General features: G+C 54.9%; 1 protein-coding gene across 1 annotated transcript in view; it reads right to left on the reverse strand.

The window, feature by feature from the left end:
- Window positions 1–21,749, reverse strand: part of LOC115481674 (glucose-6-phosphatase-like) — a 63,719-nt gene that overhangs the window by 21,876 nt on the left and 20,094 nt on the right. The window contains exon 3 of the mRNA XM_030220996.1: window positions 4,183–4,291. Coding sequence (XP_030076856.1) covers window positions 4,183–4,291 — 109 coding nt within the window. The remainder of the gene's footprint in view (window positions 1–4,182; window positions 4,292–21,749) is intronic.

The raw sequence follows: 21,749 nt of genomic DNA on the forward strand, positions 1-21,749 counted from the left end.
GCCCGTGTGCCAGCTCGTTCCTGCTCTAATGCTCCAGCTTGTTCCAGCCCATTCCAACCTGATCCAGCCCACTCCAGCTTGTTCCAGTCAATCCCTGCTTGCTCCAGTCAATCCGCCCCAACGTGTTCAAGCTTGTTCCAGTCCTCCTGATCCCAGTTTGTTCCAGTTCGCCTGACCCAGCTTCCCCCGCTTGTTCCACTCCATCGGCTCCAGCGTGTTCCAGCCCGCTTGTTCCAGTCCATTGGCTCCAGCGTGTTCCAGCCCGCCTGATCCAGCCAGCGTGTTCCAGCTCGTTCCAGTTCTCCTGAGCCCAGCTTGTTCCAGCCCGCCTGATCCTTCCAGTCTATCGGCTCCAGTGTGTTCCAGTCCGCCTGATTCAGCTTCTTCCGGCTTGCCCCTGTCCACCGGATCCAGCGTGTCCAGCTAGTTTCAGCTGCCGATCCAGCCTTCCCCTTGCTGTCCATCGGCTCCAGTGTGTTTCAGCCTGCCTGACCCAGCCTCTCCTTGCTTACTCCAATTCTTCTACTCCAGCGTGTTCCACCTCGTTCCAGTCTTCCTGATCCCAGCTCGTTCCAGTCTTCCTGATCCCAGCTTGTCCGTCTGCTCATCCTGACACAGTTCATCTGTTCCTGCTTGTTCCAGCTTGTCCATCTGTACCTGCCTGTTCCGGCTTGTTCCTGCTTGCTTCAGCTTGTTCCGGCTTGCTCCAATCCATCTGACTGTTAACACATCGAGTAACCTGCCTGCCTGCTTGCGAGCCTCTCAGCCATTGACTTACCTACCTGCCTGCTAGCTTATCAGCCATTGACTTATCTAATCGCCAACCCAAAACCTAGCTTCAAGCCCTATCTATCTGCTTAACACCTCAGTCATTACATAGTCACCCATTAACACCTGTTAACTGCTTAACACCTCAGTCACTATATTGTCACCTGTTACACCTCAGTCACCACCTATGGCCCCTGTCCATGTTCTCTTCCTTGCCCTGTCCCTTCCTAATCTCCTTTCCCCCCCACTCCCACTGTCTACCATTAGAACTACTCGCTGCCCTCCCACCCTGCCCGCCACCGCAATACCCTATTCACCTCCATCCCTCACCTTACCATCCCTCTTGTCCCCCTCCTTCCTGGCTCTCAACCTTCGGCACTTCCTTCCTGCCATTAACCCATCCCCTTTCCTCCTCAGTACACCCCGTCTTCGTCGCCTTCGTCGCCCAACCTCCCCCACCCTCCTCCGCACTCTCTTGCTCCTCCTCCTGCTATCCGCGGGAGACATTAACCCTAATCCAGGTCCCCCTCACCTGTCCCCGTCCTATCCTTGCGAACGATCCCGGGATGTCTCCAATCTCGTCTCTATTCCCCTCCTTCCCCCCTCCTCCCTCCCCTTCTCATGCGCCTTGTGGAATGCCCACTCAGTCTGCAACAAACTGCCTCTCACCCACGATCTCTTTATCTCTCGCTCCCTTCAACTGCTCGCCCTAACCGAAACCTGGCTCTCCCCGGAAGACTCTGCCTCCGTTGCAGCCCTCTGCCATGGAGGCTATCTCTTCTCCCACACGCCCCGCCCAATTGGCCGCGGCGGAGGCGTTGGGCTACTACTCTCACCCTCCTGTAGTTTCCAACCCCTCCACCTACCGCAGTCTCACTGCTTCTCATCCTTTGAAGCCCATTCCATCCGGCTATTCTACCCGCTACCACTCAGAGTGGCAGTCATTTACCGCCCCCCTGATAAATCCTTCCCTTCCTTCCTTACCGACTTTGATGCTTGGCTCTCTGTCTTTCTTGACCCCTCATCTCCGTCCCTCATTCTCGGAGACTTTAACGTACATGCTGATGACCTATCCGACCCCCATGCTTCTAAGTTCCTCACCCTAACATCCTCCTTCAACCTCCAGCTGTGCTCCACCACCCCTACTCATCGTGACGGCCATTGTCTTGACCTCGTCCTCTCCTCCTCCAGCTCACCCTCCAATTTCCACGTCTCAGCTCTTCCTCTCTCCGACCATCACCTGATCACATTCACACTTCTTCCCCCCCCCCCCCTCCACCCCGTCCAACTTTAACCACCACCTCCAGGAACCTCCAGGCTATTGACCCCTCCACCTTATCATCTACTATCTCTAATCTCCTCCCCTCCATCATGTCCTCCGAAACTGTCGACAAAGCGGTCTCCGCCTACAATACCGCTCTCTCCTCTGCTTTGAACACCCTTGCGCCATCCATCTCCCGTCCCACAAAGCGCACCAATCCCCAGCCCTGGCTGACTCCTTGCATCCGTTACCTTCGCTCCTGCACCCGATCCGCTGAGCGCCTCTGGAGGAAATCTCGTACCCTTCCAGACTTCCTCCACTACAAATTCATGCTATCCTCCCTCCACTCCTCCCTATTCCGTGCAAAACAGGACTATTACACCCAATTGACCAATTCTCTCAGCTCCAACCCTCGTCGTCTCTTCACCACCCTTAACTCCCTCCTAAAAGTGCCCCCCGCTCCTACTCCCCCTTCTCTCTCTCCTCAATCACTGGCCGACTATTTCCGCGACAAAGTGCAAAAGATCAACCTTGAGTTCACGACCAAGCCACCACCTCCTCTTCACCCTTTAACCCTCTCCATCAACCAACCTACCCAGGTCTCTTTCTCCTCTTTTCCTGAGATCACCGAGGATGAAACTTCCCGCCTTCTTTCCTCCTCGAAATGCACCACCTGTTCCTCTGATCCCATCCCCACCAACCTACTCAACACCATCTCCCATACTGTCACCCCCGCCATCTGTCGCATCCTCAACCTCTCTTTCTCCACTGCAACTGTCCCTGACACCTTCAAGCACGCCGTTGTCACACCTCTCCTCAAAAAACCTTCACTTGACCCTACCTGCCCCTCCAACTACCGCCCCATCTCTCTTTTACCCTTCCTTTCCAAAATACTTGAGCGCGCTGTTCACAGCCGCTGCCTTGACTTTCTCTCCTCTCATGCCATCCTCGATCCACTTCAATCCGGCTTTCGCCCTCTGCACTCGACAGAAACAGCACTCTCTAAAGTTTGCAACGACCTGCTCCTGGCCAAATCCAGAGGTCACTACTCCATCCTCATCCTCCTCGATCTTTCCGCCGCGTTTGACACTGTCAACCATGATTACTTCTTGCCATGCTGTCCTCTTTTGGGTTCCAAGGCCCTGTCCTCTCCTGGTTCTCCTCTTATCTCTCCCACCGCACCTTCAGGGTACACTCCCATGGATCTTCCTCCACTCCCATCCCACTATCTGTTGGAGTTCCCCAGGGATCTGTCCTTGGACCCCTTCTCTTCTCAATCTACACCTCTTCCCTGGGCTCGCTGATCTCGTCTCATGGTTTTCAGTATCATCTTTATGCTGATGACACCCAGCTATACCTCTCCACACCTGACATCACCGTGGAGACCCAGGCCAAGGTATCGGCCTGTTTATCCGACATTGCGGCATGGATGTCCAACCGCCACCTGAAGCTGAACATGTCCAAGACCGAGCTCCTCGTCTTCCTCCTAAACCCACTTCTCCTCTTCCTCCACTCTCTATCTCTGTTGATAACACCCCTATCCTCCCTGTCCCATCTGCCCGCAACCTCGGAGTCATTTTCGACTCCTCCCTCTCCTTCTCTGCGCATATCCAACAGACTGCCAAGACCTGTCGCTTCTTCCTCTTCAACATCAGCAAAATTCGCCCTTTCCTCTCTGAGCACACCACCAGAACTCTCGTCCACGCTCTCATTACCTCTCGCCTTGATTACTGCAACTTACTCCTCACCGATACACGACCGTTCTGACCACGGAAAAAGAGAGACTGACAAGCACGCTCGCATTCGGGCGGGAAGATGGTCGCGCATGCGCAATGCACACGGATCACGCGAGAGCTAGCAAACTTCTGTTGCTAGGAAGATCTTCCGATTCTGGGGGCTGCCGTGGACATCACCCAATCGTGAGAACAAGCAGCCTGCTTGTCCTCGGAGAAATTATGTTTTCTGAAGGTGTTTCCTGCTGCCACTCCTTTTGCCACTGGTCACAAGTCAGCAATGCTGGGGAGGAGCAATGGGTCAGGATGGGCAGAGCAATGGGCGAATTTGCGGAAGAAGCTGGGAGAAGCAATGGGAGGGGCCATATTAGTTCTCTCTGGTGATTGGGAATCCTGCTATCTATTGCCCGATTGAATTACCTGTTTTTGAAGTTCTTTGATGGATGTCTTTGAAGTATACTGGTCAGAACAGCGGTCACCATGACATAGTAAACTCCAGCAGAGCCCATTGCATGGCCAGAGGGACTTCCTGGTAAAAACAAAATGTGGGTGGAAGAAAATAGCATTGGTTGTTAAGAATCTTTTTCTCTTTTGTGCTGACTGTCTGTTCCATAGATTCACACCCACCCACCCCTACCATTCCTCAATCATATATGCAAACGGGTTTGTCACAGCAGCGGTCTTGTCCACAGATGAGGATATTTCATTTTGCCATAACTGTGAGAAGGACCCTGGATAACAACAAAACAACTCCCACCAGGTGAAGCATTTCTCCTTCCTTTGCCTGCCCTGATTACAATTTATAACAAATTAATAACAATAACTTTTCATAGGAAGAGTAGTAATTTGTTATAAATTGTAATCAGTGTGTCATTTAGAGGGGCTGGTTATAGGGACACTCTAGCATGTGTTATATGTAAGCCACACTGAATCCGACTTTGCTTGGGATAATATGTGATATAAATGTTAAAAAAAAAAAATCCTTTATCCTCCACAATACTGCTTATCCTGCTGGATAGTGATGGCACAAGGAAAGCAAGTTTGGTCCAGTGAAGACTAACTCAAAATAACTTGTTCCTTAGCTGGGCATGTACTTAGCTGGGCATGTACTATGGATGTACTTCTGTGTACATCCGTATACTGCACAAATCGACATGTTTGAAAATATAAGTGAGATTAAATACAAATGCTACCAATAATAAAGAGTGACAATGTGGATGCAGCAACTCATAGGTTTGCTTGCTTTCTTTTGCGAATGTGGCGATGACAGCTGCGCGGGGAAGGGGAAACTGAGACTGGCCTAATTGGTTTTAAAATTTTGACTTCACTTGGTCTCCTGTCTATTAAAACCTCCTTGGAACTGCCAGAGGATGGACCGTGGGAGCAGGTCAGGGAGATATGTAGCCCTAAGGAGGATGGGGAGCGCTGAAAGAGACGGGGAAGAAGGTTAACATGGGGAGAGAGAAGGATATAGTAAATGCTGGACAAGGAGGGAGAAGGACACAGAGTCAATACTGGACAGGGAGAGGGTAGGGACACTGGAAAGCAAAGAGGCAATGCTAGAAAAAGAAGAAATGGCACAGGGCACTATGGAAAAGGGGGACACAGAGGGGCACTACTGGAAAGGGGGGGGGAGGAGATAGGGTAAACATTGTGTGGGGCTCTGACATAGTAACATAGTAGATGACGGCAGAGAAAGACCTGTACGGTCCATCCAGTCTGCTGAGGTGGAAGGAGGTGTTTCAGAGAGCTCTGCAGACTTCCAGTGGGAGGAGAGTGAGGCCTAACTCCCTCCCCAAGGATGTGGAGGGCCTCTGGGGAGCGTTCCCCAGGACAGGCCCAGGCCATGGGGCCTCTTGGGCTCAGGGACCAGAGGGTCAGGAAAAGCGGTCTCCTCCCTTGCAGTGCCGCAGGGAGGAGGGAAAGGAGCCCTGTGGATAGAAGAGGGCCAGACTCCAAGGGAGGAAGCCGGACTGGTACCCCCCTCGCGGCCGCACGACGTCCAGCAGGTGAGGGGGAGAGAGAGCTGGCGGAGACCCTAGAGAAGAGCTGGTCTGAGAAGGAAAGAGTGGTAATGGAGATCTGTCAAGAGGCCCTGCCGGAGGTGGAGGAGGAAAGCAGTGAGGATAGTGACGATCTAGAGGAGGAAGAGCTTGTGGACTACTGCCAGGATCCAGAGGACCCGGCCAGTGGCATAATTAAAGTGGTGAAGAGAATTAAAAGTACGGAGAAGGAGGTGGTGGACCTGGGGAAGCGAGTCAAAATGGCAAAAGCCCTGAGCAGGCTGGCCCCAGCAGAGCATCGCAAAACCTATATGAAAGAGGAAACCAGGCTGCTTAGGCTTCTCCAGAGAAAAGAACAGCTGCTGAGGGCCCTGAGGAAAGGCCCTGGAAATCCTCTGAGAGAACTCTATATCAACAGAGACAGGATGGCCTCGGGGGGACAGGCCCCGTCAGCCTCGGTACAGTGGAAGCAACAAACAGAGCAGGAAGGAATCAGCCCAGTCTTTGGACCCCAGAACATTGAAGCATCAGGGGAGCTGCCAGGAACTAGCACCCAAAATACATTGAAATTCATGCAATGCCTTGCTAGTCAGTCTGGGCCAATGCAGGCAGCTTCTGGAGTAAGCAGGACTGAAGGTGGGGCTGTGGAAGCCTCATTGAGAGCACCTGAGTGTGGGAGAACAGAACAGGAAAAAAACTTAAACACTAAGACTTTTCACATTGTTGAAACAGAGGCTGCAATTTCAGGAGAGAGACCTTTTTCCACAGAAGTGGTGGTGGAAGTTGAAACAGAGAACTTACCTGGAGAAGAGGAGGTTGTCCTGTTCCCATTGCCTGTAGTAAAAGCAGACGGCAAGGAAAAAATGCCTGGGAGGCCTCACCCACAAAGCTCTGAGGAGCAGGATGTTCCAGCCAATCAGCCTGCAGCAGGGCTAAGGACTGAAAGTGGAGATGTTCCAGCAGGGAGCTGCCTCTTAAAGGAGAATGCAGGAAGAAAGGCAGGTGAAGACAAGGAGTGGTTTTCCATAGAGAAAGCACAGGAGGCCACACAGTGTTCCCCACATAAAGGTTCAGAATGGCAAGGAACTGCGCTGCCGGGTGGCGGGATGCCATGCCCGCCCAGCACATTGGAGCAGGAGGCGCCAGCCAATCGGGCTGGAGGAGCAGGGATGGCCGCAGAGGAGAATGCTACAGCGCAGGAGGATTCCCCATGTTTGGGAGAGCGAGTGGTGCTGGAGTGCGGGAAGCCACTCTTACTTTGCAAAACGGCAGAGCAGGAAGTCCCAACGAAGCAGGACGCCAGAGGGGAGACCAGTTCCCAGGAAAACAGCGGGCCCGCACAGGGAAAGCTGGAGCAGCACGTTGCAAGGAGGGACCCAGCACAGAGAGCAGGTTCCGGGGGGGAAGGAGGGGGGGAGGAGCGGGAGGTGTTTGCCTTGCAGTGTGCGCCAGAAGGAAACTTGACTGGTACCTTTGACTTTGCAGTTGGCCAGGCTGCAGGGGTGCGAGCCAGGGGGGAGTGTTCGGGCCGGGAGGGGAGGGTTGGCTCGGTGGGCGGGGGAGGGGGTCAGGGGCATTGGGAGGGGAACAAGTATTTAGGGGAACCTGCTCTCACTGTCTCTAGCGAACGTTTTGAAGGGGACAATGGCAGGTTTTTTGCTGCAGGGGAAATGGTACAGAAGCACACTGTGAAGGCAGGGGATGTGCAAAGTCTGCTGACAGAAGGGAGAGAAGGGAGGGAGGCTGAGAGGGGAGGCAAGAGAGAGAGGGGGGGTACGGCGCAGCAGGAGCAGGGGGGTCTCAGTGCAGGAGATGGAGGAGGGGGACGGTGGGGGGGTGCTCCATCCTTTGCGGCGGTAGTAGGTGGGAGGGGCGGGCGCAGGGGGAATGGGGGGGCAGGAAGCATTGGGGAAGGATGGGGGGGAGGGTGGGGGGGCCAGGTTCCCAAAAGGAGGAATGTGATTCAGTTAAGGTGGGTGGGGGAGGGGGGGATGCCAAGTAGGGATGAGGCCCTGAAGTTGGTCTTGGGTTTAGGATTTCTCCCAGAGGACCTCTATGCCTGTATCCACCCGGTGAATATCCCAGAGTATGATGTTAGTTTTCTGACCCAGCGAGGCATGGAGGTCTTCTGGGAGAAATACGAGGGGGTAAGGGGGAAAGGGGATTGGAGAAACTTTAGGGCCGTACCGATCAGCAGACCTGACCTGGTGCAGGTAACCCTGCTGGTCCGAAATGAATCCATTTCAGGGGCGGACCTGGCCTTCTGGCTACAGCGGTACGCAGAATTGCGTACCCCCTTGTCCAAACTCCCTGACCCCAGTAGGGTGTGGGCGGGAGGATGGTGTGCGCAGGTTAGGCTGAAGCAGGCAGGACACGTGACCCAGCACATTCCCTCCGCGGCGTTCATTGGCAGGGATCGGATCCTCTGCTTTTACAAGGGGCAGCCGCGGCAATGTCACAAGTGCGGGTCATTCAGACATTTTAGTATGTCGTGCCCAGTACGGCAGTGTGGGAAGTGCGGGTCTAAGGAGCATCCTACGGAGTCTTGTGCATCTATCCGGTGTAATTTGTGTGGGGGTCTGGGGCATGCATTCAGAGCTTGCCCTTGGGCCTCCCATAACGGGGGAGAGGAGGACATGGGAGGGGGCGGTCCAGTTCAGAGGGAGAGGGGGGGAGTGAATGTAGGGCGAGATCAGGTTCCCGGGGTGGGGGGGAAAGGAGCTGCGGAGGGACAGGGAGTGGGAGGTGGGGAAGGGTTGGGGGAAGGGCGGAAGCGGCAGGACGGGGCAGATGAGGGTTGGACGCGGGTGTCAAAAAAACAACGGAAGGTGACGGGGGTACGGGAGGAAGGGGGAGGGGAGGCAGGAATGGGGATAGAAGTAGAGAACAGATTTAGGGGATTGGAAGATGAGGAAGGGGGTGACGAACTGGCAGGAGAGGAAGGAGAGGATGGGATGAGCCGGCAGGATGGATTGGAAAGCATGGCAGACGCTGGAAAGGGAACAGCGGGTAAAAGGAAGAAGAAGAAGAGGGAGAAGGTTTTGAGGGACGAAGAGGAGGAAATGGTAGTGTAGGAGGTCGGGGAGGTGGGGGGCAGATTGGGGGGGGCTGAAGGGAGGGTGGGGGAGAAAAGGAGGGTAGGACAGGAGGCAGGGATGAAGGCAAGAGAGGAGAGGGAGGATGGGCTGGAGGCAGGATTGATGGAGGGGGTCGAAGAAGGGGCAGAAGGGGCGGGAGAGGAGGCAGGGGGGGGAGGGTCAGTGGACGACTCCCAAGAAGGGAGGGAGGTGGGCGAAGAAAAGAGGAAGAAGGGGAGGAAGAAAGTAAGGAAAGGGGGGGGGCTTTTTGAGCTAGGGGTCCGGGACTGGGCGGACGAGGAAGGGGAGGGTGAAGGGGAAGGGATCCCTGGAGGTAGTATGGAGCAGAGGGAAGGTAGCCAGGAGGGCGGGGGGTATGGAACGGCACAATGATGGCTGGACTGCTGTTAACATTCGCCACACTTAATGTGGCTAGTGTCGCCTCCCAGAGGGCGAGATGCTTGGCGTTCGATGGCCTCTCTGCCGTGGCGGTGGACTGTTTTCTTCTGCAGGAGACCAGGCTGCGAACGCTGGAGGAGGTTCGGCGGGCAAAGCAGGCCTGGAGATGGGGGCCCTCTATTTGGGGTCTGGCAGGGGAACGGTATGGGGGGATAGGCATCCTCTTCAAAACATTTAAAGTAGAGATCCAGAGGGTGGTGGAGCTGCGAATTGGGAGGTGTCTGGTGTTAGATGTGAGATTGCGGGGGGTGGCTTTGCGGGTGATTAACATCTACGGGCCGCAAAGCAAACGGGGAAGGGCAGCACTGTTTGGGAAAATTCGGCCGTACCTTTACACCTCACGGCAGCTAGTTTGGGGGGGGGATTTTAACACAGTCCTGAGGAAGGAGGATAGGGGGAGGAGGGCGGCGCAAGTAGGTTACGATGGGGTACGGCTAGCAGGGATCATGAAGGGAGCGGGATTGGTGGACGCGCACATAGAGTTTGGTGGTGGGACGCAGGGTTTCACTTTTGCCCGGGGCACTTGTAGAAGTAGAATCGACCGGTTTTTAGTTCGGGGAGGGGCGTGTGGGAAGGCACCAAGGGTGGTAGAGGTTGATTTCTCAGACCACAAGATGGTGCTGGTCGAGCTGGGGGGAGGGGGGATTCACGGATTGGGGAAAGGATTGTGGCGTTTAAATCAGAAATGGTTGAGGGAGGGGGTGTTGTACCAGGAGTATCTGGAGTTTCTGGCAGACCAGGTATCCATTCAGGGTGTCTTCCCTTCCCTAGGGGACTGGTGGGAAGTTTTGAAACACCGCACCAGGGGGTTCTTTCTCCGTCAGGCGAGGAGGCAGGGGAGGGAGGTCACCCGGCTAGGAACTGCTCTGAGGAAGCGAAGGGACAATTTGATTTCCAGGGGAGGGAAGAGGGAGGACATTGAGGCCTTGCAGCAGGAGGTGGAACGGGTACAATACAATCGGTACTCTTCCCTCGTCTATGAGCGGGACTTCGGGAAGCTGCTCAGCCCGAACCCTTATGACTGCTGTAAGGAAAGAAGGGAGAGGAGGGTGGTAGAGGGGTTAAGGGATGAGGGGGGGACGCTCCAGCAGTCTAGGGAAGGTATCTTGCAGGTGGTGGGGACCCACTTTGGGCGGGCCTTTTTGGACCAACGGTTGGGGGAGGAGGCCATGGCGAGGTACATTGAGGAAACCCCAGGGGTGGGTAAGGGGGGGCCTCATCTTCGGGCCTTGCTGCGGCCGTGGACGCTGCGGGAGGTACAGGAGGCCATTGGGGCCTTGCGGCGCAGGACGGCGCCGGGGCCAGACGGACTCCCGGCAGAGTTCTACCAGCAGTTTAGGGATCAGTTGGCGCCAGTCTTGTTGGCAATCTGGGAGGCGGCACGAACAGGGGGATCCTTGCCTGAGTCGATGGGGGCATCAGCTTTGGTCCTTCTTAGCAAAGGCAAGGACCCCCAGGATGTGGCAAATTGGCGGCCGATTGCACTTCTGAACACCGACCGGAAGATCTTCGCTCACATGCTCCTTGCCCGCATGAGGAAGATCTCCGGGGAAGTGCTGGCAGCCCCGCAGGGGTGTGGGGTCCCGGGAAGGGGGGTGCTAGAGGCAGTGGCCTGGGTGAGGGAGGGCCTGGAACGTAGTCGGGTGGGAGAGGGCAGGCTGGTCGTGGCCTTGGACCAGGACAAGGCTTTCGACCGAGTGCAGTGGGGTTTTTTATGGAAGGTCCTAGACCACTATGGATTCCCGGGGGAATGGATCGCGCAACTTCAGTTATTGTATGCGGGGGCGCGATTCTTTCCCCTGGTGAATGGATGGAGGGGGGCGGAGGTGGGGATCTCGGCGGGGGTGCGGCAGGGTGCCCGTTGAGCCCCCTGCTGTACGCTTTCGCCATTGATCCCCTGGTGAGGAGGCTGGAAGGGGGGGGGGAGGACGGGCTCAGAGGAGTGGAAGTAGGCAAAGGGAATGTGTTGCGAGTCATCGCCTATGCGGACGATATCACCGTCTGGGTGGCGGATCGCAGGGAGGGGAGGAGGCTGCAGGAGACCCTTGCAGCATACTCCCAGGCTTCGGGGTCTCGGGTAAACCTGGGCAAGAGCACCAGCTTGTGGGTGGGGCCAGAGGGACGGCGGTTTAATTTAGGTGGAGGGTTCCCGGATGGGATAGAGAAAATGAGGGTTTTGGGAGTGTATTTTGGGGGAGGGGATTACGGGCGGGAAAATTGGGAACAAAGGATAGCGGAGGCGAGGGAGAAGGTGGACCGCTGGAAGGGGTGGCGGATGCCCATGGAGGACCGGGTCCGGTTGCTGAAGAGCCAGGTGGTCCCCATGTTCCTGTTCCTGAGCTACATCTGTCTCCTGCCGGAACGCTGTTTCACGGCAATTTACAGCGTGTTCTTTCAACTCCTGTGGGGGAACAGGATGAACCCAGTTCGACGTAATTTCACTTACCGGTCGCGGGAGGAAGGGGGGGTGGGAATGGTAAACCCAGTCTTGCTATTCTCCTCCCTCTTCATCCAGTTTAACCTGGGGCGGGCGGGGGGTCTGAATGCCCCAGGATGGGTACACAGTGTTGTCCAGTGGTGGGAGGGATTTTGGGGTCCTTGGTTGGGGGGAGGTAGGGTGGGACGGTTGCGGAAAGGGTTCCCGGAGGGGGTAGGCTACTATAAATCTTTGGTAAAGCTGGTTCGGCTGTGGGACATTACATGGGAGGAAGTTAGGGCAGGACAGAGGGAGATCTGGGTGGAGCGGGTTCGCTCCCAACGCTTCTCCTCTCCCCTGGCTCTTAGGGATGCTCCGGAGCCCGTGCTGAGGCAGGGCCTGCGGTTTATTTCATCCAAACGCATCCCACACAAGTACAGGGACATTGCTTGGCTGTCCCTACATGGCAGGTTGTATGTTAGGGCAAACCTTCGGTGTAGGAACCAGCAGGACCGAGACTGCCCGAGGGGGGAGTGTGCTGGCCGGCTGGAGACCATGGACCACTTCCTGAAGGAGTGTCCATTCTCCATAGCGGTTTGCCGGAGAGTGGCTGCCTTGCTGGCCATCCCCAGCTTCACGTCCTACACCTATGCGGACTGGGTGTATGGGAGGCAGGGGGAGACGGGGCGGCTAGAGCCAGGTACCGCCTTTCTAATCTCAGTTATCATCAGATACTGCCTATGGATGGCTCGCTGCGGGGTGTCCCTGGGCCAGGAGTGCAGGTCTGCTGAGCAGGTCTCCTGGGACGTTGTCCGAGCTGTCCAGGAAGTGGCCCGATGGGAACGGGTGGAGGTGGGGGTAAAGACCTTTGGGGTTTGGTGGAAGCATGTACGCTTGAAGTTGAGTTGAATGTTTGGGGGGGGGGTTGGGGGGGACGGTTTTTTGTGTAAAATTTGCATTTTTGTATAAAAGTATAGAGGGGCTGGCTTTATAACTGCACAGTGTAATGTATTGAAATTTGATTTTCCGCTTTCATTTAATAAAGGAATTCTCCAGTCTGCCCAACAAGATAAACTCATATGTGCTACTTTTTGTGTATACCCTACCTTGATTTGTACCTGTCCTTTTCAGGGCACAGACCGTGTAAGTCTGCCCAGCACTATCCCCGCCTCCCAACCACCAGCCCTGCCTCCCGCCACCAGCTCTGCCACCCAATCTCGGCTAAGCTCCTTAGGATTCCTTCTGAACAGGATTCCTTTATGTTTATCCCACGCATGCTTGAATTCTGTTACCATTTTCATTTCCACCACCTCCTGCGGGAGGGCATTCCAAGCATCCACTACTCTCTCCGTGAAAAAATACTTCCTGACATTTTTCTTGAGTCTGCCCACCATCAATCTCATTTCATGTCCTCTCGTTCTACCTCCTTCGCATCTCCGGAAAAGGTTCGTTTGCGGATTAATACTTTTCAAATATTTGAACGTCTGTATCATATCACCCCTGTTTCTCCTTTCTTCCAGAGTATACATGTTCAGGTCATCAAGTCTCTCCTCATACATCTTGTAACGCAAATCCCTTACCATTCTCGTAGCTTTTCTTTGCACCACTTCTATTCTTTTTACATCCTTCGCAAGGTACGGCCTCCAAAACTGAACACAATAGTCCAGGTGGGGCCTCACCCACGTCTTATACAGGGGTATTAAAAGCTCTTTTCTTCTGCTGGTCACACCTCTCTCTATACAGCCTAACAACCTTCTAGCTACGGCCACCGCCTTGTCACACTGTTTCGTCGCCTTCAAATCCTCGTATACTATCACCCCAAGATCCCTCTCCCCGTCCGTTCCTATCAGACTCTCCCTGCCTAACACATACGTCTCCCAAGGATTTCTATTCCTTAAGTGCATCACTTTGCATTTCTTCGCATTGAATTTTAATTGCCAAACCTTAGACCATTCTTCTAGCTTCCTCAGATCCTTTTTCATGTTTTCCACTCCCTCCTGGGTGTCCACTCTGTTACAGATCTTAGTAACATCCGCAAATAGGCAAACTTTACCTTCTAACCCTTCGGCAATGTCACTCACAAATATATTGAACAGAATCAGTCCCAGCACCGATCCTTGAGGCACATCACTACTCACCTTTCCCTCCTCCAATCGAATTCCATTCACCACCACCCTCTGGCTTCTGTCCGTCAACCAGTTCCTAATCCAGTTCAGCACTTCAGGTCCTATCTTCAGCTCATCCAGTTTATTTAAGAGCCTCCTGTGGGGAAGCGTGTCAAAGGTTTTGCTGAAATTATTTAATACTTTGTAAGGACTGAGATGTACCTGCTTTGTAAAATGTACATTTTTTCTATTTTTATTTTGCAAAGTACATGAGAAAATGCACTGTTTAGAGTCTGGATTCCTTGGGCGGGGAGGGGGGTCTCTATTTCAATTTTTGTTGTGTTTTTTTTTTTTTTTTTTTTCGGCTTCCTATTCTGCATTAGATTGGTAGCATGGAATGTCACAATTTGGGTTTCTGCCAGGTGCTTGTGACCTGGGTTGGCCACATTGGAAACAGGATATTGGGCTTTCTCCGAGGACAAGCAGGCTGCTTGTTCTCACGACTGGGTGACGTCCGCGGCAGCCCCCACCAACCGGAAAAAAGCTTCGCGGGACGGTCGGGACGCAGGGCACGCCCACCGCGCATGCGCGGCCGTCTTCCCACCCGTGCGCGACCGCTCCCGCCAGTTCCTTTTTTTCCGCGACTGGAGAGAGTTGTGCTTTTGCCACTCTCTCTGTTTTCAGCTGCCGGATTTTCTCGATCGCGTTTACGCGGATCGTCGCTTTGCTTCTGGTTACCGTACGGTTTCCCTTTTTGTTTCAAAAAAAAAAAAAAAACCTGCGCGTGTGGAGCACGCGCTCCCCTTTTTCCCTCGCTTCTAGCGGGGACGCCACGTTGCGGCCTAGTGGTCGCTCGGTCGTTTCTTTTTCCGTGGTGTGATTCCAGCCACCATTGACGACTTCGACTTCGCCGACGCGATTTTTCCGTCGATGTCCGCGAAGGTCCCGAGTGGATTTAAAAAGTGTGGTCGCTGCAGCCGGCCGATCTCGCAGACCGACACCCACGCTTGGTGCCTCCAGTGCCTCGGGCCGGAGCACAATCTCAAGTCGTGTTCTTTGTGTCTAGGTCTCCGGAAACGGACTCAGGTTGCGAGGCAAGTTCTGCGGGACCGTCTTTTTGGAACTTGCGCCGGCCCCTCGACGTCGACCTCGACGGCATCGGTATCGACGGCCGGTCCTTCGGTACCGGTATCGATGCCCGAGACATCGGCACCGATGGCAGCGACCCCAGGAGAACAGGTCCCGTCGGCCCGCCGGTCCGCCGGTGAGACTGGGGGTGAGAGGCCGCGTGGGCAATCGGCCCCGGTCACTCCCTCAGCTCGTGGGCCACGGGACCGAACCCTGTCTGACCCGGTACCTCGAGACCGAGGGGGATCGACCTCCTCCTCCTCCATGCCTTCCGGCACCGGTGACGGGCATCGGAAGAAAGATAAGAAGCGCCGTCACCGGTCGCCCTCGGTGCATCCGGATGTCGGAGAGGAGGCGACGCCGAAGCGTCATCGTCGAGAGGAGAGGTCTCCGTCGGTTGTGGAGGTACCGACGCGTCGGGGTTCCGGCACCTCGGTGCCGTCTCCTGGCCCCCAGCAGCTTCCGGCACCGACACCCTTACCGGCCCCACCGCCTTTCCCGGCAGCGGGCCTAGACGAGTGCCTCAGAGCCATCCTTCCGGGGATCCTGGAAGGACTGATGCGCCAGGCTGTGCCGGCGCCGGGGGTGCTTGCGCCCTCGGCGCCGATGACTGTGGCGCCGGTGAGCTCTAGCCCGGCACCGGGGCCGTCGACACCGCCGCCGCTTGCGGCGCCGGTCTCGACCGCCACGCAGGTGGAGTCCCCGTCGACGTCGATGGAGGGAGCTCCGTCCCCGCCGGCGCGGGAGTCCACCGCTCGACGACACCGAGACCTCGGTGCCTCGACGTCGAGCCGGGCCCGGTTCAGGACTCAGCTACATGAGCTAATGTCCGATACCGAGGATGAGGACTCGTGGGGGGAAGAGGAGGACCCTAGATATTTCTCCTCAGAGGAGTCTACGGGCCTTCCCTCGGACCCCACGCCTTCACCGGAGAGGAAGCTCTCACCTCCTGAGAGTCTCTCTTTTGCCTCCTTTGTGCGGGATATGTCTATCAGCATTCCCTTCCCCGTGGTCTCTGTGGAAGAGCCGAGGGCCGAGATGCTCGAGGTCCTCGACTATCCATCTCCACCTAGAGAGTCCTCCACGGTGCCGCTGCACAATGTCCTAAAGGAGACGCTGCTTCGGAACTGGGTGCGACCATTAACTAACCCCACCATTCCCAAGAAAGCAGAGTCCCAGTACAGGATCCACTCTGACCCAGAGCTCATGCGGCCCCAATTGCCCCATGACTCAGCGGTCGTGGATTCTGCTCTCAAGAGGGCACGGAGTTCGAGGGATACCGCCTCGGCGCCCCCGGGGCGGGAGTCTCGCACTCTGGACTCGTTTGGGAGGAAGGCCTACCAATCCTCCATGCTCGTGACCCGCATCCAATCATACCTGCTCTATATGAGCATTCACATGCGGACCTATGTGCAACAACTACTACTACTACTACTATTTAGCATTTCTATAGCGCTACAAGGCGTACGCAGCGCTGCACAACTGGCGGACCTGGTCGAGAAGCTCCCGCCGGAGCAGTCCAGGCCTTATCAGGAGGTGGTCAGGCAGATGAAGGCGTGCAGAAAGTTCCTGTCCAGGGGTATTTATGACACCTGTGACGTGGCATCTCGTGCTGCGGCCCAAGGTATAGTGATGCGCAGGCTCTCATGGCTGCGCGCCTCTGACCTGGACAACCGCACCCAGCAGAGACTGGCCGACGTCCCTTGCCGGGGGGATAACATTTTTGGTGAGAAGTTCGAGCAGATGGTGGACCAACTGCATCAGCGGGAAACCGCTCTCGACAAGCTCTCCCACCGGGCGCCTTCAGCATCCACCTCCACAGGTGGACGTTTTTCCCGGGCCCGGCAGGCTGCACCCTATTCGTTTGCGAAGCGTAGGTACAACCAGCCGGCCCGAAGGCCTCGTCAGGCACAGGGACAGCCCCAGCGCGCTCGTTCTCGTCAACAGCGTGCGCCTAAGCAGCCCCCTGCGCCTCCACAGCAAAAGCCGGGGACGGGCTTTTGACTAGATCCATGGTAACATAGCCGCCCTACAAGTGTCCGTACCGGACGATCTGCCGGTCGGAGGGAGGTTAAAATTTTTTCACCAAAGGTGGCCTCTCATAACCTCCGACCAGTGGGTTCTCCAAATAGTGCGGTGCGGATACGCCCTGAATTTGGCCTCCCTGCCTCCAAATTGCCCTCCGGGAGCTCAGTCTTTCAGCTCCCGCCACAAGCAGGTACTTGCAGAGGAACTCTCCGCCCTTCTCAGCGCCAATGCGGTCGAGCCCGTACCACCCGGGCAGGAAGGGCAGGGATTCTATTCCAGGTACTTCCTTGTGGAAAAGAAAACAGGGGGGATGCGTCCCATCCTAGACCTGAGAGGCCTGAACAAATTCCTGGTCAAAGAAAAGTTCAGGATGCTTTCCTTGGGCACCCTTCTGCCAATGATTCAGAAAAACGATTGGCTATGTTCCCTGGATTTAAAGGACGCATACACTCACATCCCGATACTGCCAGCTCACAGACAGTATCTCAGATTCCGCCTGGGCGCACGGCACTTTCAGTATTGTGTGCTGCCCTTTGGGCTCGCCTCTGCCCCACGAGTGTTTACAAAGTGCCTCGTGGTGGTGGCGGCGTATCTACGCAAGCTGGGAGTGCACGTGTTCCCATATCTCGACGATTGGCTGGTCAAGAGCACCTCGGAGGCAGGAGCCCTCCGGTCCATGCAGTGCACTATTCAACTTCTGGAGCTGCTGGGGTTTGTGATCAATTACCCAAAGTCCCATCTCCAGCCTACTCAGTCTCTGGAATTCATAGGAGCGCTGCTGAATACCCAGACGGCTCAGGCCTACCTTCCCGAAGCGAGGGCTACCAATCTCTTGGCCCTGGCTTCGCAGACCAGAGCGTCTCAGCAGATCACAGCTCGGCAGATGTTGAGACTTCTGGGTCATATGGCCTCCACAGTTCATGTGACTCCCATGGCTCGTCTTCACATGAGATCTGCTCAATGGACCCTAGCTTCCCAGTGGTTTCAAGCCACCGGGAATCTAGAAGATGTCATCCGCCTCTCCACCAGTTGCCGCACTTCACTGCTCTGGTGGACCATCCGGACCAATTTGACCCTGGGACGTCCATTCCAAATTCCGCAGCCCACGAAAGTGCTGACGACGGATGCATCTCGCCTGGGGTGGGGAGCCCATGTCGATGGGCTTCACATCCAGGGTCTGTGGTCCCTCCAGGAAAAGGATCTGCAGATCAACCTCCTGGAGCTCCGAGCGATCTGGAACGCACTGAAGGCTTTCAGAGATCGGCTGTCCTGCCAAATTATCCAAATTCGGACAGACAATCAGGTTGCAATGTATTACGTCAACAAGCAGGGGGGCACCGGATCTCGCCCCCTGTGTCAGGAGGCCGTCGGGATGTGGCGTTGGGCGTGTCAGTTCGGCATGCTCCTCCAAGCCACGTACCTGGCAGGCGTAAACAACAGTCTGGCCGACAGACTGAGCAGAGTATTGCAACCGCACGAGTGGTCTCTCCATGCCAGAGTGGTACGCAAGATCTTCCGAGCGTGGGGCACCCCCTCGGTGGACCTTTTCGCCTCTCAGACCAACCACAAGCTGCCTCTGTTCTGTTCCAGACTTCAGGCACACGGCAGGCTAGCGTCGGACGCCTTTCTCCTTCATTGGGGGACCGGCCTCCTGTATGCTTATCCTCCCATACCTTTGGTGGGGAAGACCTTACTGAAGCTCAAGCAAGACCGCGGCACCATGATTCTGATAGCGCCCTTTTGGCCCCGTCAGATCTGGTTCCCTCTTCTTCTGGAGTTGTCCTCAGAAGAACCGTGGAGATTGGAGTGTTTTCCGACTCTCATTTCGCAGAACGACGGAGCGTTGCTGCACCCCAACCTTCAATCCCTGGCTCTCACGGCCTGGATGTTGAGGGCGTAGACTTCGCTGCGTTGGGTCTGTCTGAGGGTGTCTCCCGGGTCTTGCTTGCCTCTAGGAAGGATTCCACTAAAAAGAGTTACTTTTTCAAGTGGAGGAGGTTTGTCGTTTGGTGTGAGAGCAAGGCCCTAGAACCTCGTTCTTGCCCTGCACAGAACCTGCTTGAATACCTTCTGCACTTATCAGAGTCTGGCCTCAAGACCAACTCAGTAAGGAATCACCTTAGTGCGATTAGTGCTTACCATTATCGTGTGGAAGGTAAAGCCATCTCTGGAGAGCCTTTAGTCGTTCGATTCATGCGAGGCTTGCTTTTGTCAAAGCCCCCTATCAAGCCTCCTACAGTGTCATGGGATCTCAACGTCGTCCTCACCCAGCTGATGAAACCTCCCTTTGAGCCACTGAATTCCTGCCATCTGAAGTACTTGACCTGGAAGGTCATTTTCTTGGTGGCAGTTACTTCAGCTCGTAGGGTCAGTGAGCTTCAAGCCCTGGTTGCTCATGCTCCGTATACCAAATTTCATCACAACAGAGTAGTGCTCCGCACCCACCCAAAGTTCCTGCCGAAGGTGGTGTCGGAGTTCCATCTTAACCAGTCAATTGTCTTGCCAACATTCTTCCCCAGGCCGCATACCCGCCCTGCTGAACGTCAGTTGCACACATTGGACTGCAAGAGAGCATTGGCCTTCTACTTGGAGCGGACACAGCCCCACAGACAGTCCGCCCAATTGTTTGTTTCTTTCGACCCTAACAGGCTAGGGGTCGCTGTCGGGAAACGCACCATCTCCAATTGGCTAGCAGATTGCATTTCCTTCACTTACGCCCAGGCTGGGCTGACTCTTGAGGGTCATGTCACGGCTCATAGTGTCAGAGCCATGGCAGCGTCGGTGGCCCACTTGAAGTCAGCCACTATTGAAGAGATCTGCAAGGCTGCGACGTGGTCATCTGTCCACACATTCACATCTCATTACTGCCTCCAGCAGGATACCCGACGCGACAGTCGGTTCGGGCAGTCGGTGCTGCAGAATCTGTTTGGGGTGTAAATCCAACTCCACCCTCCAGGACCCGAATTTATTCTGGTCAGGCTGCACTCTCAGTTAGTTGTTCTTCGTAGGTCAATTTCTGTTGTACCCTCGCCGTTGCGAGGTTCAATTGACCTGGGTTCTTGTTTTGAGTGAGCCTGAGAGCTAGGGATACCCCAGTCGTGAGAACAAGCAGCCTGCTTGTCCTCGGAGAAAGGGTATGATACATACCTGTAGCAGGTGTTCTCCGAGGACAGCAGGCTGATTGTTCTCACCTACCCTCCCTCCTCCCCTTTGGAGTTGTGTGTTTCATCTTTTGCTAGTTATTCAACTGGCGGGAGCGGTCGCGCACGGGCGGGAAGACGGCCGCGCATGCGCGGTGGGCGTGCCCTGCGTCCCGACCGTCCCGCGAAGCTTTTTTCCGGTTGGTGGGGGCTGCCGCGGACGTCACCCAGTCGTGAGAACAATCAGCCTGCTGTCCTCGGAGAACACCTGCTACAGGTATGTATCATACCCTTTCCGGACCATTGGTCTAACCCAGTATGACTACTCTTATGTTATGCATGTGTGACTGAGGTAAAGGATTCTGCTAGCATGTAGTATTTGTGCAGGAATATGTAACCATGCAGCTTGTTCCAGTTTACCAATAATAGCTAAATTAGTGCTCCAGAGCCCAGTGTACTATATATAGCACTGTCATCTGATAGGTGGGTTAGGGCTGTTATGGTGTGGTACGTTTTGTGTTCTAGGGCAGTCCTGGAGTAGTACCCCCTTGTCAGTCAGGTTTTCAGGATATCCACAATAAATATGCATGACATTGATTTGCATATACTGCCTCCATTACATGCAAATCTTTTTCATGCAGATTCATTGTGGCTAGCCTGAAAACCTGAATGGCAAGGGGGTACTCCAGGAGCATCTATGGAAACACTTCTCTAAGTCCCACTGTAATATTTATAGCACTGTTTTTTCATAGGTGGGTTAGGGCTGTTATGGTGTGGTAAGTTTTCAGTATAGGTTTTGGTTGTCTTTTTGCAGGGGTTTGTGTTATTTCACAAAGTGTATAGCCCTATTTGAAAATAGGCTCTGGGGCAAGGCCTTGTCACCCAAAATAAAAATGCTCTAGTATTCTTCACATCCTGTAGAGTCACCACACAAACAAAAGCCCATCTCGATTTAAACAAGGTGTCTAGCAGTGGAAGGTCTGGGTGTGCTATTCCTGAGGTGATGGTCACGATTTGAATATTTTTATTTGAAGTTAAGAAGACAGGTTGCTTGCTCTGGCCACTCCAGGGACCTCTTCTGTGTCCTGCCTCGTGATGTAACTTACTGTTTCCTTGTAGGCAGGACGTAACAGAGACAGCCTTTATTAATCATTGCCCGCCACAGCCCCTGAGCAACAACACAGACACTGCTGTCTAGCTGACACCAACTGGCGCCTATTTTATAAAAGTCTGCTCTCCCTGAGATCAAAACCTGGCTACGCCTCTTGCCCTGCTGCCTGCAGCGCATTCACATGGAGGTGAGAGGCGCTGTGATTTCAATGCAGGGGGCCTGGCCCGTAGGGGGGCATGGTGGGAGTGGGGCCCCGGAGGCGGCCTTGCCCTGGGCCCGGCCCAGTCTCTCGGCGGCCCTGCATCCTAGGATATTGAAGTAATTCAAAAGAGATCCTGGTGGGTCTTAAAGATTTGTTTAATAGATCCTTGGAGATGGGAGAGTTTCTGTGGGACTGAAGATGAGCAGATGTGGTCCCTCGAAACAAAGTGGCAGAGAAGTCATGGGAAACTACAAGCTGGTAAGTCTCACTTCAGTGGTAGTAAAAGTAATGGAGATGCTACCGAAAGAAAGGATAGTG

This window comes from Microcaecilia unicolor, chromosome 12 (assembly GCF_901765095.1).
Source record: "Microcaecilia unicolor chromosome 12, aMicUni1.1, whole genome shotgun sequence".
In the NCBI taxonomy this organism is placed as follows: Eukaryota; Metazoa; Chordata; class Amphibia; order Gymnophiona; family Siphonopidae; genus Microcaecilia; species Microcaecilia unicolor.